This window comes from Bubalus kerabau, chromosome 1 (genome assembly GCF_029407905.1).
Source record: "Bubalus kerabau isolate K-KA32 ecotype Philippines breed swamp buffalo chromosome 1, PCC_UOA_SB_1v2, whole genome shotgun sequence".
NCBI lineage: Eukaryota > Metazoa > Chordata > Mammalia > Artiodactyla > Bovidae > Bubalus > Bubalus kerabau.
The window spans coordinates 172,355,172-172,369,413 of record NC_073624.1 but is presented as its reverse complement, the minus strand read 5'-3'; the positions used below and the strand labels follow the sequence as shown (position 1 = coordinate 172,369,413).

Below are 14,242 nucleotides of genomic sequence, written 5' to 3'. Positions count from 1 at the left end.
AGAGCATAATGCCTGGAGGAGGGTGAGCTGTGGAGGACCACAGGCAGGAGAGTATGAGAGTTGGGAAGACAGAGGGTGTGACGACTGGGGTTAGATGAAGTTAGCGGTGTGTCCCCACGGTGGGATTATTGCCCGTATGAGAAGCAGAGATATCAGAACTCTCTCTGCCAAGTTGGGACACAGAGAGAATGTGCCATCTGTTTACCAGAAAGAAAGGCTGTTAGTGAACATGGAATCTGCCAATACCTTCATGTTGAACTTGTAGCATCTAGAACCGTAAAATAAATGTTAAGTCCCCTAGTCTGTGATGATGGACAGAGAGCAGCACCCCAGCCCTCCCCTGGTGGGTCAGCCTCTTCCCAGGAGAGGCCCCCGGACTTCTACCAGATCTCTGATTCCCAACCTCTCATTCTCCTAAAGGTAGCAAAACTGCTTTCTCTGGCTCTCCAGTAGACCCCTGCTAAGTGAAGCCCACCTTCTCACCTGGGTGGGCCCAGCATCCTGTTCACCCTTGACCCAGTGCCGGGGTCATGGGGATGGGGGGCAGGCATCCTGGGGTGTGAAGTGGCTTGTGTCATCCACACCCCCTGCCGCTGTCCTGTCTGCCCACCTGCCGGGGCTGGGTCCCTGGTCCCTGGGAAGTGAAGGTCACGGGATGGGATGTTAGGGACCCTCACTCCCATGTAAAGATGCCACGGACACCCAGCCAGGCCAGGCGTGGCCGGCAGGGACCAGGGATAATGAACCCACCCCAGTCACGTGTGGTTAGGGTGGAGCGGGGGCTGACCTTGGGCACCTGTGCTAGGCTCACAGCTGCTCATCTCAACCTAAAGGCTGCAGCATTCTCTGGTGAGTGGTCATCTTGGGGTGGCTCTGCTCCCCTCTGGGTGGTGGTCCTGGGTGCTCCTATGAGTGGTCCTGGATCCCCCTTTTTCCGCCCCTCCCTGTGCTCCGGGACGCTGGTCTGAGGGGTCCCCATGAGCGGGGGGCACACGTCACTGGCACACAGGCCCCCCTCCCCCAGCAGCCCTGAGCCTCTGCACGCTGCCTCCCTGGGGCCAGGGGTGAGACCCAATCTGGGGCAGTGACTCCCAGGCTATTTTGGAGCTGGGCTGGGCTGGGCGGGCTGGGGGCGGGCGGGGGCGGGCCCAGTCCTCTTCAGTGGATAGGATCCGCCTGTCCTTTTGCCCCTGTCCAGTTTGAGGACCGGCAGGCGTGCGGGCTGCTGGGTGGGAAACTTGTCGGTCCTGGGCCCCCGGAGGGAGGTGAGGCCCAGCAGCCCCTGCCGCACCATCTGAGCACCTCGCCTGGGTGCTGCCTCGTGCCCCCGGGAGAGACAGGTGAGGAGGCAGAGCGCAGGAGGGGTGGGGGGCCAGCCAGGGCCCCTGAGGACGGCGGAGCTGAAGGTCACGGCTCTGGGGGATGGAGGGACCTGGGGTAGAATTTCAGCCAGGCTGTGCTGCTCCTGGGGTTGGGGCTGTGGATTGCAGCCCCTGGTGCCTTGCAGAATGGAGCCAGACCCACATGTGGGGAGGCAGCAGCTGGGGCAGGTGGGGGACGTCCGAAGCACCCACCTCCCCTCTGCGTAGTGCCCTGAGGGTCCGGCTGGCCCTGCCCCCAGCTCTGTTGAGATGGATGCCCGCTGACAGCTGGGGCTATTTTGGGCCTGTTGGCTCAGCGGAGGGGACAGCCAGAGGGGCAGTGACACCTGACTCCAGGAAAGAATTTCCCCTGGAGTTTGGGAAGCTGGAAGGCCCAGAGGTCTAGGGGGAAAGCACAGACTGCAGGAGCTGCCCTTTGAAGTCTTTTCTGGAAGGGTGTGGGGGCAACACAGCGGGGAGAGGAAAGCGGGGGAGACAGGGCCTCTGGGAGGAGGCCGGCCAAGGTTCTTCTGTGGGCTGCGAACCACTTCTCACCCTGGGCTCATCTGGAAAATGGCCCAAGTCCCACCAGGACCCAAGAGTGGCCAAGTTCTGGAAAAGCAAGGGGCTGTAGGGGTGACATGAGTCAGCCGCAGGCTCCCTGGTAGGCTTGCAAGGGGGGAGGGTCTTGGCCTCAGGGGGAGGAGCCTGGCAGTGCCAAGATGGGGGCCCCAAGGGACTGAGGAGCCCGAGCAGGGTCCACAGGTGGGCATCAGAGGGAGGAAGGGGCTTCCCTAAGATGCTGGGGTTCAGGTCCTGGCTTGGTCTCTCCTCTTGAAATTCCTGATTCTGCCCTTGTGGCTGCAGCTCCCATGGCCCCAGCTCCCAACATGGCAGGGGGAGGAGGAGGAGATTGTGGATGAATCTGGGCCCAGAGGGGCCTTCGGTGGTCCCCACCCCACACTCAGCTTGAAGCAGGGTGGCTCCAGAGTCCTCTGGCATACCTCGGGCTACCTTGGCCCTGCTGCCCAGTGAGGGTGCCTACCTGGTGTGGGGGTGTCAAGGGGGGGTCTTGTTTTAGACCTCCATGATTCTGCTGCATTGGGAGAGGGGCATGCAGGCCCTGGACAGAGGATTCATCTCCATGGCTTTAGAGGATCTTGGAGTCTCTGCCCACTCTTGAGCACCTGCTGAGAGCTGGCTCCCCCTAAGTATGTGCAGAGATGAGATTTCCTCATCCTTCTTTTCTAGGGTCCAAGGGGCTGCCAGCTGTGGAACTGGCCCCCTGACCCTGCATAGACTTGTTCATGAGCTCAGAGCAGGTGTCTTCCCTCCCACACCTGCTCTGGGTGTAGTAGGGGCAGGGTGCCATATCCTGCCTTGGGGAACCCACAGGTTGACTGTATAATTCAGGAGGCAGTGGTGTGTTGGGAAGAGATTGGAACTCAGGCCCCTGGGGAACTGGTGTCAAAGTAATTCTTCCACAGAGGGACGCTGAGGCCCAGGAGGTTGTCCATGGAGGCGGGTGGCCACCCGCCCAGGTCCTTCTCAGGCCAAGAGCCCAGCCAGGCCATGGGGGAGCAAATGAAGGGGGGGAAGTGGGCAGGGCAGAGGTGCTGACTGCACGGTGAGTCAGCAGGCTGGTCCCAGCTCATCTCCTTGAGGGGGATTAAGCGGATTAGGTCCCAAATCACAGGATGGGGAGCTGGAGGGCCTGGGGACCTTGCCCTGCTTGTCCTACGGTGGGCAGCCCCATGCTGAAGGCCCAGCCCCCGGGGTGAAGAGAGTTAACCCACTTGGGGACAGCCCAGGGCCCATGGGCCCATCTGTGCTGGCTCTCTTTCTTACAGAAGCCCCTGTGTAGGCAAGGCCCAGTTTCACCTCACCCACTGGTGCTGGGGGCCAGCGGGATCCAGCCAGGAGCTGGCAGACGCCAGAGTCAGTCAGAGGCGTTTGGCATTGCTGGTGCCAAACCCACCCCTGCAAGGTGTCCAGTTGGCAGAGCCACAGCCAATGGAGCCTCAGCCAAGACCTGAAGTGGCTGGGCTACAGTCCCCCCACAGCCCTCTGGGTGGACCTGGCTAGCTGGCCCACCCATTCTCAGCCTTCCTGGACTCTTGCAGCATTCTCCATTGTCCTCCACAGACACACCCGTGACCTTCCCCATTTCGACTTCTGATGAAAGGAGGCAGGCACTCATAGCAAGAGCTCGTGGGTAGCCCTATGTGCTGGAGGGGTGCCAGCCCTCCAGCTGTAGAATTTCCATTCTTTCCTCATTGATGAGCACCCCCCTTCAGGGGTCGAGGGGATGTGTGGCGGGACCCCAGGAGGGGTGAGATGTGACGCAGGACAGTGGCAGGAGGGACAGGCCCTGTGTCCTGCACTCTCTGTTGGGCAGTGTTCAGTGAGGAGGGCTGGACAGCCTGCAGGGCAGCCCAGTGCTTGAGTGGGGAAAGCCAGTGGAGAGAATGGGGAGCAAAGAGGGCAGGCCAAGCAGGGGGCTCAGAGGAGAGCCTGCTGGAGTAGAGAATACCTCTGGTGTGCCTTAGAGAGGACAGGCCAGCAGTGGGCACCTCATGAGCCTCCACGGCCAGGGCCTGCCAGGGTGCAGCGAGTTGCCTCTCTGTGACTGGGAGACACTAGGTAGATTGGAGTTTCAGGCCCCAGGAAGCACCAGTGTGTGGGGAGACAGGACACCCGATGGAAGCTGGAGTGGCCAGGAGGGACGGGGAAGGTCCTCGTGGTGACATACAGCATGGCAGAGGCCGCACAGGGAGGAGGGCAAGCTTGCTGCTGGTGTAGTGTCTGGGGATAGGTGCTCAGCTGGATCTTGAGTTGGGGCAGCAGGCCTGGAGCTAGGACAAGAGGGAGGAGATGCTCCAGCCAATTAAAAAGAGCCCATTTTGGGGGTGGAGGTGGGGCCAAACCTTGGAGCCCAGAAAGAGGCAAACTGGCACTTCTGGACCACCATACCAGCTGGTGATGCCACCTGCAGGGACGGGGTGTGTGGGAGGAGATGGGAGTAGAATGGGGAGACGTTCACCCTGTATTAAGCTGAATTTTCCAGGCGGCACTGGGCCGGTGAAGTAGCCAAGGGGGACACAGGCGCAGTAGCCAAGCGGGGCTCTGAGCACACCAGGGACTCATCCTCACCATGCCCTCCCCCACCCCACTCACAGGTTCTCCCACCTCTTCCCCCCACCATGGATCACTCCTCGTTCAGCGGTGCACCCCGCTTCCTAACCCGGCCCAAGGCCTTCGTGGTATCGGTGGGCAAAGATGCCACGCTGAGCTGCCAGATCGTGGGCAACCCCACGCCGCAAGTGAGCTGGGAGAAAGACCGGCAGCTGGTGGAGGCGGGTGGGCGCTTCCGCCTGGCCCAGGACGGCGACCTGTACCGCCTGACCATCCTGGACCTGGCGCTGGGCGACAGTGGGCAGTACGTGTGCCGTGCGCGCAACGCCATCGGTGAGGCCTTCGCGGCGGTCGGCCTGCAGGTGGACGCCGACGCCGCCTGCGCCGAGCAGGCGCCTCACTTCCTGCTGCGGCCCACCTCCATCCGGGTGCGCGAGGGCGCCGAGGCCACCTTCCGCTGCCGCGTGCGCGGTTCGCCGCCCATGTCGGTGAGCTGGGCCAAGGACGGCCGGCGCCTGGGTGCGTTGGACGCCCCCCGAGTGCGAGTGGAAGAGAGCGGCGAGGCGAGTGCTCTGCGCATCCGGGCTGCACAGCCGAGAGACAGCGGCACCTATACGGTGCACGCAGAGAACCCGCTGGGCGCCGCCAGCGCCGCCGCCGGGCTTACGGTGGACGCGGAGGCGGAGGCAGCCAACCCACCGGGGGCCTCCACCGCCATGCTCCTGGCGCACCTGCAGCGGCGGCGCGAGGCCATGCGCGCCGGGGGCGCCCCGGCCTCGCCGCCGAGCGCCGGCACGCGCACCTGCACGGTGACAGAGGGCAAACACGCGCGTCTCAGCTGCTTCGTGACGGGCGAGCCCAAGCCTGAGATCGTGTGGAAGAAGGATGGACAGCTGGTGGTGGAGGGCCGGCGGCACGTGGTGTATGAGGACGAGCAGGAGAACTTCGTGCTGAAGATCCTCTTCTGCAAGCAGTCAGACTGTGGCCTCTACACCTGCACGGCGTCCAACCTTGTGGGCCAGACCTACAGCTCGGTGCTGGTCGTCGTGAGAGGTGAGCTCCTGGTGGCTGGCATGAAGTTGCTGTGCGCAGTGAGCACAGGCGGAGGTTCCTCCCCAGGCCGCCCATCCCTTCCTTTTAGCGGTGGCTGCTGCTGCCATTTCCCTATCGTGTAGAGAAATCCGTGGCTCGAGGTCTTGGCGGCTCTTGCTGCGGGGTTTCATTGTCTTTGTGAAAGTAACACGTGTGTACAACCAAGTGCTTATCACTAACACCCCCTCTCTCAGGAGGTGGTTGCCCAGTGGCGGAGCCTGCCCTGTCCAGGCTGAGAGTGACCCAGGCTCTCCCCATCTCCTACAGGATGCTAGGTGGGGAGTCTCCCCAGCTGAGCCGGAGGGAGGCAGGATCAAGGACAGACCTTGTGCTGACAGAGGCCTCAGGCTGGGACTGCACCAGGGTGCAGCCTGAACCTGATTCTGGGTCAGCTTGCAGGTCCTGTCCCCAGCGCATGGGGCAGCTGTGGACAACACCGTCAGAACTTGTTCCTTCTTGTTTCCTAAGACCAGCCTCGATGTGGTCGGAGTCCTGTCTCCACTTTTTGCCAGCTGTGGGATCTCCAGCAGGGCGCTTCAACCTTTGTGTGCGTGTGTCTGCTTCCTCGTTTTTTTGTTTTTTTTTTTTTTGCAGGGAAGTGCGCTGGGGTTGAGTAGTTTTTCAGGCCAGTACTTGTCCAGTGGCCTCTCTGCTGTGTCATCCAGCCTCTCTCGGCTGTCTGGGACCACCAGCTTAGGGGGCTGCCCAGCCATGCTGCTTGCTATGATTTCACCTGCGGCATTTCTCCTTTTTTCGTCCAGACTTCTCTCTGATTCTTGGGGGAAGGGACTCTTTCCTTTAAGTCCCTCTCCACTGTTCTCCTTCCTCTCCTTTCCCCCTACCTCCCTCTGTCCCCGCTCCCTGAAGCTCCTCTGCCCTCTTACCCACCCTCCAAACCCTACCCTGGCTCCCTGCCCCCACCCCAGCCTTATACCTACCTTTCCCTGTCTCCTTCCTTTCTTTCACCCGCCTCCCTGCCCCTCTGCACTGCCCCCTCTTCCCCCAGCCTCTGGCACCCCTCCAACCTGTCCCTCTTCCCTCTCCCCGTCCCGCTCATCTGAGCCCTTCTTCTGCAGAGCCCACAGTGCCCTTCAGAAAGCGCCTGCAGGACCTGGAGGTGCCGGAGAAGGCATCAGCCACGTTCCAGTGTGAAGTACCGGTGCCAGCCATGGAGTCTGCCTGGTATAAGGAGGAAACGCGACTGTGGGCCAGCGAGAAGTACCTCATCGAGGAGGCGGGCGCTGAGCGCCGGCTGACAGTGCTCAACGTCTCTTCCGATGACGACGCCGTGTACATCTGTGAGACGGCAGAGGGCAGTCGCACGGTGGCTGAGCTGGCAGTGCGAGGTGAGTGGGCAGCGGGCCAAGAGACTGGGCAGGGTATGGGGCTCCCAGGAACTGGGCAAGTGACGGAGGTCCTGGGCGGCGGGGCAGGCAGGATCCCAGGACAAGGGGTGGGTCAGGGAGGGGTGGAGTGGGAGCTCTGGGTGCAGGGGCAGGAAGGAGGTGTGTGTGGGTGGGGCAGCCCTATGGGGGTCTCTCTGACCAGCTCTACCCCCTTCCCCCTCACTCACTGCTCCTCTGCTCACCCCAGGCAACCTCCTTCGGAAGCTCCCGAGGAAGACAGCTGTACGAGTGGGAGACACCGCCATGTTCTGTGTGGAGCTGGCCAAGCCCGAGGGCCCCGTTCAGTGGCTGTGGAACCGGAAGGCGGTGGTGGCTGGGGGCCGGGTGGCCATCACTGCGGAGGGCACTTGCCACACGCTGACCATCTCCCAGTGCAGCCTGGAGGATGTGGGTGAGGTGGCCTTTGTGGCTGGGGACTGCCGGACGTCTACCCAGTTTTGTGTGTCAGGTAAGGGCCGTGAGAGCCCCTGTTGGACGGAGGGGGCCCTGTCCCTGCCCACCGTGCGCTGGGCTCTGCTCTGACTTTTCGCCTGCTGCGGGGAGCACCGTGCGTTGTAGACTGCCTAGGTTGTAGATCTGGTTCTGTGGGGGGTGTGATTTGTCTGACACCCTCTCCGCGATGGTCATACTAGGCGTCCGCAAAGTGGGAGTCCTAGTGGCCCCCCCGACCTGTGAACCAACTTAAACAGTGCAGGTGGTTCTAGAAGCACAGCGTGTAGGGGAACATTGCGTGTGTCCTCTTTCTTGGCCTTTGGTGCTGAGACCAGCTGGCACAGGGTCATCCCTTTGCTGGGGTCAGGGGTGTGCGGGTCTCAGCACCCTAGGAAGGGTCCTTGTGCCTTGCCTTAACCATCATCCAACCCAAGATCCCAGTGCACAGAGGGGGTCAAGGCTGAGAACTGGAAGGAGTCCCTTTCCAGGCCCCATGGACAGCTCGTGGTGGCCCTGGGCCAAGTGTGGCCTCCGAGGCCCGGGTGCTTTTTCCACTGCAGACACAGAAATGGCCACAGAGCTGAGACCGGGGTGCTGGGCCCACAGCACACTCTTGGGCTGGCAGGCCCCTCGGGCTGTGGCCATTCCAGACCACCAGGGCAGTACCCCCCCCACGGAGGGCTGGGAATTCTGTCACAAGAACTTCTCCCTCCTGTGATACTGGACCCAGGCTTGGGGAGGGGGTTCCCAGTTGGTGACATGGGCCCATGTTCTGATCAGCCCCCAGGAGGCCGCCCCTGCATGCTCCTGAAGCCCCTGTGGTGAAGGCCCAGACAGAGAGCTCCGTGACTCTTGGCTGGTCCCCGCCACCCGCTGGGGACCGCCCTGCTGCCATCGAGGGCTACCTGGTGGAGAAGAAGAGGCTGGGCGCCTACACCTGGAGCCGGTGCCATGAAGATGAGTGGGTGACCACGCCTGAGCTGACTGTGGCTGGTGTGGCTGAGGAGGGGGAGTTCCAGTTCAGGGTGTCAGCTGTGAACAGCTTTGGCCAGAGCCCCTACCTCGAGTTCCCAGGAACTGTACATCTGGGTAAGTGCCGAAGGCTCTCGTCTCCACGGCACCCTGACAGCAGTCTGTGGGGCCATCTGCCTCTGAATCACCCAGACCTAGAGTGTAGCCCAGTGCTGGAGAGGCCAGCATGGCTCCTGCATCCTCTATGTGGTAGGGGGCGGGCCCAGGATCCTGATGCTCTTGAAGAGTCTTTGGTGGGAAGGCCAGGTGACCCCAACACAGGACTCAAGCCCCCAGGAACTGTCTGTGCCCACCAACCCCAGGGCACTGGGCTACCTACTGGGTCTGTGGGAGCTGAAGGGGATCTTGCGTAGCTCCAACTTGTTCTCACTCCACCCTGGGTCTGGCTTTCACTCAGGGTCTCCACGTGCTTGCCCAGTGGACTTCCTAGAGGAGGGGTTATTTGGGGCTAGGCATTGGAGGAGATGAGGGGAGGGCCCAACTATTTCCTGAAGCCCTCACTCCACAGCTCCCCAGCTGGCTGTGAAAACACCTCTGAAGGCAGTGGAGGCAGTGGAAGGCGGCGAGGTGACCTTCTCTGTGGACCTCACTACGGCCTCATCAGGGGAGTGGTTCCTGGACGGGCGGGTCCTGAAGGCCAGCAGCGTGTATGTGATACGGCGGGATGGCACCCGCCACACTCTCACCATCCGCTCGGTGCCTGTCAGCCTGCACGGGGCGGAGCTCAAGTTCGTGGCCAATGGCATCGAGAGCAGCATCCGCATGGAGGTCCGAGGTAGGGACCCTGTCTTGTGACCCCAGGGCTTCTCCAGGCCACGTTTCCTGAGGGATAGGGGTGGGACGGTCGCAGGGATCCTGGGAGATCTGTTGTGGCTCTCAGAGCAGCTGGATAACATGGGGCCAGGTGGTGGGGCGTGCAAGGCCGTGCAAGGCCACTGGGTGTGAGTGGAGGAGGGTCTAAAGAGTCCGACGGCGCCAAGCTTCAGTTCTGTGTCTGTGCCCTGCCACTTGCCTCCCCTCCCCCCTCCTCCCTTCTTGCTGATTCCTTCTCCTCCTCCACTTCTTGTCCTGTGTCTTATTTTCTTGCCTCTCGGAGTCTGTTGCATGATATCTGGCTCTTCCTCCTCTGTCCGCTGTTTCTTTCTACCCCCTACCCCCTTCCTCGCATCCACACCCTGCTGTCCACGCCTTCATCCCACTTCCCACCCTCCTCCTCTGATCACTCCCCTCCTCTCGCCGCCCTCTTCACTTACCCCCGCTTTGTCGCCTGTCTGTGACTTCCAGCGCCCCTGGAGCTGACGGCCAAGTGTCCGGCACCAGCAGCAGCCGCTCGGGAGGTGCTGGCCCGGCTGCACGAGGAGGCCCAGCTCCTGGCTGAGCTGTCGGACCAGGCGGCAGCCGTGACGTGGCTCAAGGATGGACACACGCTGTCTCCCGGCCCCAAGTATGAGGTGCAGGCTTCAGCTGGGCAGCGGGCACTGCTCGTGCGGGACGTGAAGCGAGAAGACGCGGGCCTGTATGAGTGCGTCAGCCGCGGGGGCCGCGTCGCCTACCAGCTGCTGGTGCAAGGTGACACGAGTGTGTGTGTGTGTCCCTCTCTCCTCTCAACTCTGGATAAGCCCTGAGTGGCAGGAGCCGCTGTCTTCGGTCCCCGTGGGGAAGGGTGGGGGGAGCAGCTCTGCCAAGCCTGTGGGGAGGGGGGTCAGATGGGCTCGGGTTACCCTGTGGGAGGTCAGAGGTGTGTTGGGGGGTGCTCGGCTCACCCCGTGGCGACAGCGGGAGATGGGATGGTGTTGGGTGAGTACGTGCAGAGGGCAGAGGTCTGGGCAGCTCTGCTGACCTCCTGAGTAGGCTAGGCTGTCAGGTCACCCCTGAGGGTAGGGTGGGGAACCAGGAGCCTGGCCCACCCTGGTGGGAGGGTGGGGGCAGGACCTCTGCTCAGCAGGGGAGGGCGGCACTTGGTGGTTGAAAGTCAGCCGCGGGGCTGCTCGGTCTCCAGGTCTGGGCGAGGGCTGCTGTCTGCCGTGATTCTGAAGCAGGAGCACCTTCGTTTACTAGCTGCGTGGGCACGTGTGTGCTGAGGGCTCTGTCAGCTCCCTGAGCTGCCTGTGTGCCCTTGTAGGCCTCACACCCTCCTTGCACAAGGACACGGCTGTGGGTGCCGTGGCGGGGAGGCCAGCCCACTTGGAACTCGAGACCTCAGATGCCCATGAGCACGTTCCCGGGTACAAGGATGGCGTGGAGCTCAGTCGCTCCTGCCAGCACTTCTCCCGGGAGGACGTAGACACACGACACTGCTTGGTGGCCACCTCAGGCACTGTGCAGGGTGAGGGCACCCGTCTGTGCTGAGCGGGTGAGGACTCCGGACTCCTGATCGTGTGTCTGTGGTGAGTGCACGGCCTCCTAGGCTTGGTTTGTAGGGAGCAGTTCTGGCTGCTCCCATGTTGCACTTGCAAGGCCAAGCTCTCTCACTTCATTTCTTCTGAGAATGCCTGGGAGTAGGGGTAGTTACTCCTGGATTTGGGTAAAGAAACTGCCCACAAAACATATGTATGTATATATGTGTCTATATATATATATTGGAAGAACACAGGTTTGTAATATAAAAAATAAGGAGGAAATTAAAAACCCATGTCTTCTTTGTAAAGATGAGGAAATGAGGCAGAGCAGACCTGGAAAGTGTTGGAAGTGTCCTTGGAAGGTTAGATGTGGACCTTGGTAAGTCTGGGCCCTGGCTTTTTCTCGAAGCCGTTGAGGTCTCTTGGCAGATTCTCCAAGTCCAGCTCTGCCCCATCCTGGCTTTCAGGAGGGTCTCTGCCTTGTCCCTGATGTGTCCTTACCTCTGAACACAGGCCCTAGGACCATCTGCCCATCAGGGGCACTGAGACTGCTTCCCATCACACCTAGGAGGGCTTGGAGTACCTGGACCACCTGTGCCCATCGAGGGTCCATGTGCAGCCACTAATCACAAAGGATTTTCATGGTGGATCTGAGACTGCCAGGGTCTAGAGCACAGCTCTGTCATGACTCCAGGACTTGGAAGACCTCTCCTGGGCAGAACCTCTGACTGTGTATCCCTCCCTGTCCCTGGAGTCCTCAGTGGTGTTTCCAGGGAGCAGCCAGCACTCAGGGAGGTACAGGCTGAGGCGGGGGCCAGTGCCACGCTGAGCTGTGAGGTGGCCAGGCCCGGATGGAGATGATGTGGTACAAGGGTTGGAAGAAGCTGAGCGCAAGCTCAAAAGTGTGCCTGGAGGCCAAAGGCTGCCCCTAGAGTCTGGTAGTGCAGCAGGTAGGGAAGAGAGATGCTGAGGAGTACAGCTGTGAGACCAGGGCCAGAAGGTCTCCTTCCACCTGGGCGTCACAAGTCAGTTGATGAAGCAGACATCTAGCCATTGAATAGCAACAGGCCTGGAGGAACCATTTCAGTGTGGGTGATGGCAGCGTTCAGCAGACTCAGCAGGCCTGTGTCAGTCAGTTATACAGGCAGCCCTAGAATTTAGCGGCCCAGTGGAACAATCCAGGGGCAGGAATTCAAGCAGTGTCAGTATGAGAGGCTCATCTCTGCTCCACATGGTGTTGGCCAGGACAGGAGGATCCAGTCTGGCTTCATCTGTGTGTCTGATGTCCCAGGGGGGCTGGCTGGGATGGGGCCTCTCTCTTCTAGTAATGTTGTCTGTCTGGGACCATGCTTTTCTCTCTCTTCTGAGGCCATGCTCTCCTTGTCACATCTCATTCTGAAGGCCCCTTTCTCCATGTGGGTGGCCTGAGCTCCTTCATAGAGTGGCAGGGTTCCCGTCAGGGAATAGGAGATGCTACAAGGTTTGTTAAGGGTGGTTTTCACCAGCCCCAGAATGTCACATTCTGCATGTTCTATTGCACAAAGACAGACATAAGGTCAACCAAGTTCCAAGGGATGGGAAAAGAAGACTTTGCTGTTAATGAGGGGTCTCCGACTCATTCGGGACAGTTTCTTACAATCTACTACAGGAACATGGCTCTATCTGTCTAGATCTTTCTTGAGCATGGGATAAAGATCTTTCTAATGCTTATTGCCTCATTCTCACAAGATGGCTTCCACAGCTCCAGCCATTGTGTTCAAGGTGGGAAGAACATGTGAGGATTGTTTGTGTGTGTGTTTTTTTTTCCTTTTCACTACTATGTTGTAAATTATTGCAAACTCAGTGGCTTAAATTAATGCCCGTATGTTAGATCATAGTCCTATAAATCAGAATTCTATAGATCTGGATTCTCTTTTCAGGGTCTCAAGAGCTGGAATCCATGTGCCATCAGGCTGAATTCTCTCAGGGTCTTTTCCCAGCTCATCCAGGTTGCTAGCAGAATTCATTTCCATGTGATTCTGGGCTGTTTTCTGGCTGGCTAGCCCCTAGGGGCTGTTTTTAGGTCCTTTCCCACATGGCATCTCACGTCCACTCACTCTTATGCTTAAAATCTCTTTGGCCAGGAAGAGCCCCCTCCCTTGTAAGGTCTCACCTGATTAGGCCAGTTCCAACCAGGAGGATTTCCTTGTTAGTGAGTGAGCTCATAGTCAACCGATCTGGGACCTAGCTTCCTTCTGCAGAGCTCCTTCACAGCAGCACCTGGAGTGGTGTTTGGTGGAATAGCTTAGAGGGGGCATGCACACTGCGGGGCAGGGATCTTGGAACAGTCCAGCCTAGCACAGGGTGTCATCTGCTCGTTCCTCTCCTCAGAGAACAGACACTCTCTGAGGAACCCACAGCAGAGTTTCTCTATGCCTTCCAGTGTTGCCTGGGTCCGATAGCCTGCCTTGCTCAGGAGCCTGGGAAAATGAATCCCTAACCTTCCAGGTTCAGCAGTGTGACTCTGAGGGTGGTGTGGCTGGCCCGACTCTGCTGAGGGACCTGTCTTGCAGGACTGGCCCGTGACCACACCAGGGTGACTGTGCCTTGATTTTAGACACTGACTTGGAGGCAGGCTGTGGAGGGGTCAGGGTGTGGACAGGGTCAGACCTCACCCTGGCTTCTTAGGAGCCAAGTGACCTTAGGCAAGTTGTCAGCGTGTGTCCCCGTGAAGTTCATGTCGGCCTAGAAACTCAGAATGGGGGCTTAGCTGGAAATGGGGTCTATGCAGATGACATCAAGGAAGGCATCACAAGGTAACCGTGGATTAGGATGGGCCTTGAATCCAGTGACAGGTGTCCTTTGAGAGAAAGAAGAGGAATGTGTGTGATACAGAGACACGGAGAAATGGCCAGTGATAGTGAAGGCGGAGGTTGGGGTGATGCAGTCACAAACCCAGGGACGGCACCCAAAGCTGGAAGCACCTGGGACCATCTGCCCACGTTGCCTCAGGAGGGAGCTCGGCCTGCCCACACCTTGATCTCAGACTTCTGGTGTCCAGAACTGGAAGAGAACAAATTCCTGTTGTCTTAAGCCCCCTGTCTGTGGTCATTTGTTCTGGCCATTCTAGGACCTCACACAGTTGCCTCCCGCCCCCTTTTTCTCATCTTTTTGGTTGGTTCAGTCGCTCAGTCATGTCTGACTCCTTGCGACCCCATGGACTGCAGCACGCCAGGCCTCCCTGTCCATCACCAACTCCTGAAGCTTGCTCAAACTTGTATCTATCGAGTCAGTGACGCCATCCAACCATCTCATCCTCTGTCGTCCCCTTCTCCTGCCTTCAATCTTTCCCAGCATCAGGGTCTCTTCCGGTGAGTCAGTTCTTCGCATCAGGTGGCCAAAGTATCTTCGGTGAGGGGCAGTAATAGAACTCCTGGAGCTGTCCTGAGGGCACCCTCGAGGAGTG

General features: G+C 59.9%; 1 protein-coding gene across 27 annotated transcripts in view; it reads left to right on the top strand.

The window, feature by feature from the left end:
• Nucleotides 1-1,184: 1,184 nt before the first annotated feature.
• Nucleotides 1,185-14,242, top strand: part of OBSCN (obscurin, cytoskeletal calmodulin and titin-interacting RhoGEF) — a 238,535-nt gene continuing 225,477 nt past the window's right edge. For all 27 annotated transcript variants that reach the window (XM_055539448.1, XM_055539536.1, XM_055539504.1 and 24 more), the window contains exons 1-7: nt 1,185-1,340; nt 4,541-5,549; nt 6,665-6,934; nt 7,182-7,442; nt 8,207-8,515; nt 8,967-9,233; nt 9,743-10,027. In XM_055539448.1, the coding sequence (XP_055395423.1) occupies nt 4,565-5,549; nt 6,665-6,934; nt 7,182-7,442; nt 8,207-8,515; nt 8,967-9,233; nt 9,743-10,027 (2,377 nt within the window). In that variant the 5' untranslated portion in view covers nt 1,185-1,340; nt 4,541-4,564. The remainder of the gene's footprint in view (nt 1,341-4,540; nt 5,550-6,664; nt 6,935-7,181; nt 7,443-8,206; nt 8,516-8,966; nt 9,234-9,742; nt 10,028-14,242) is intronic.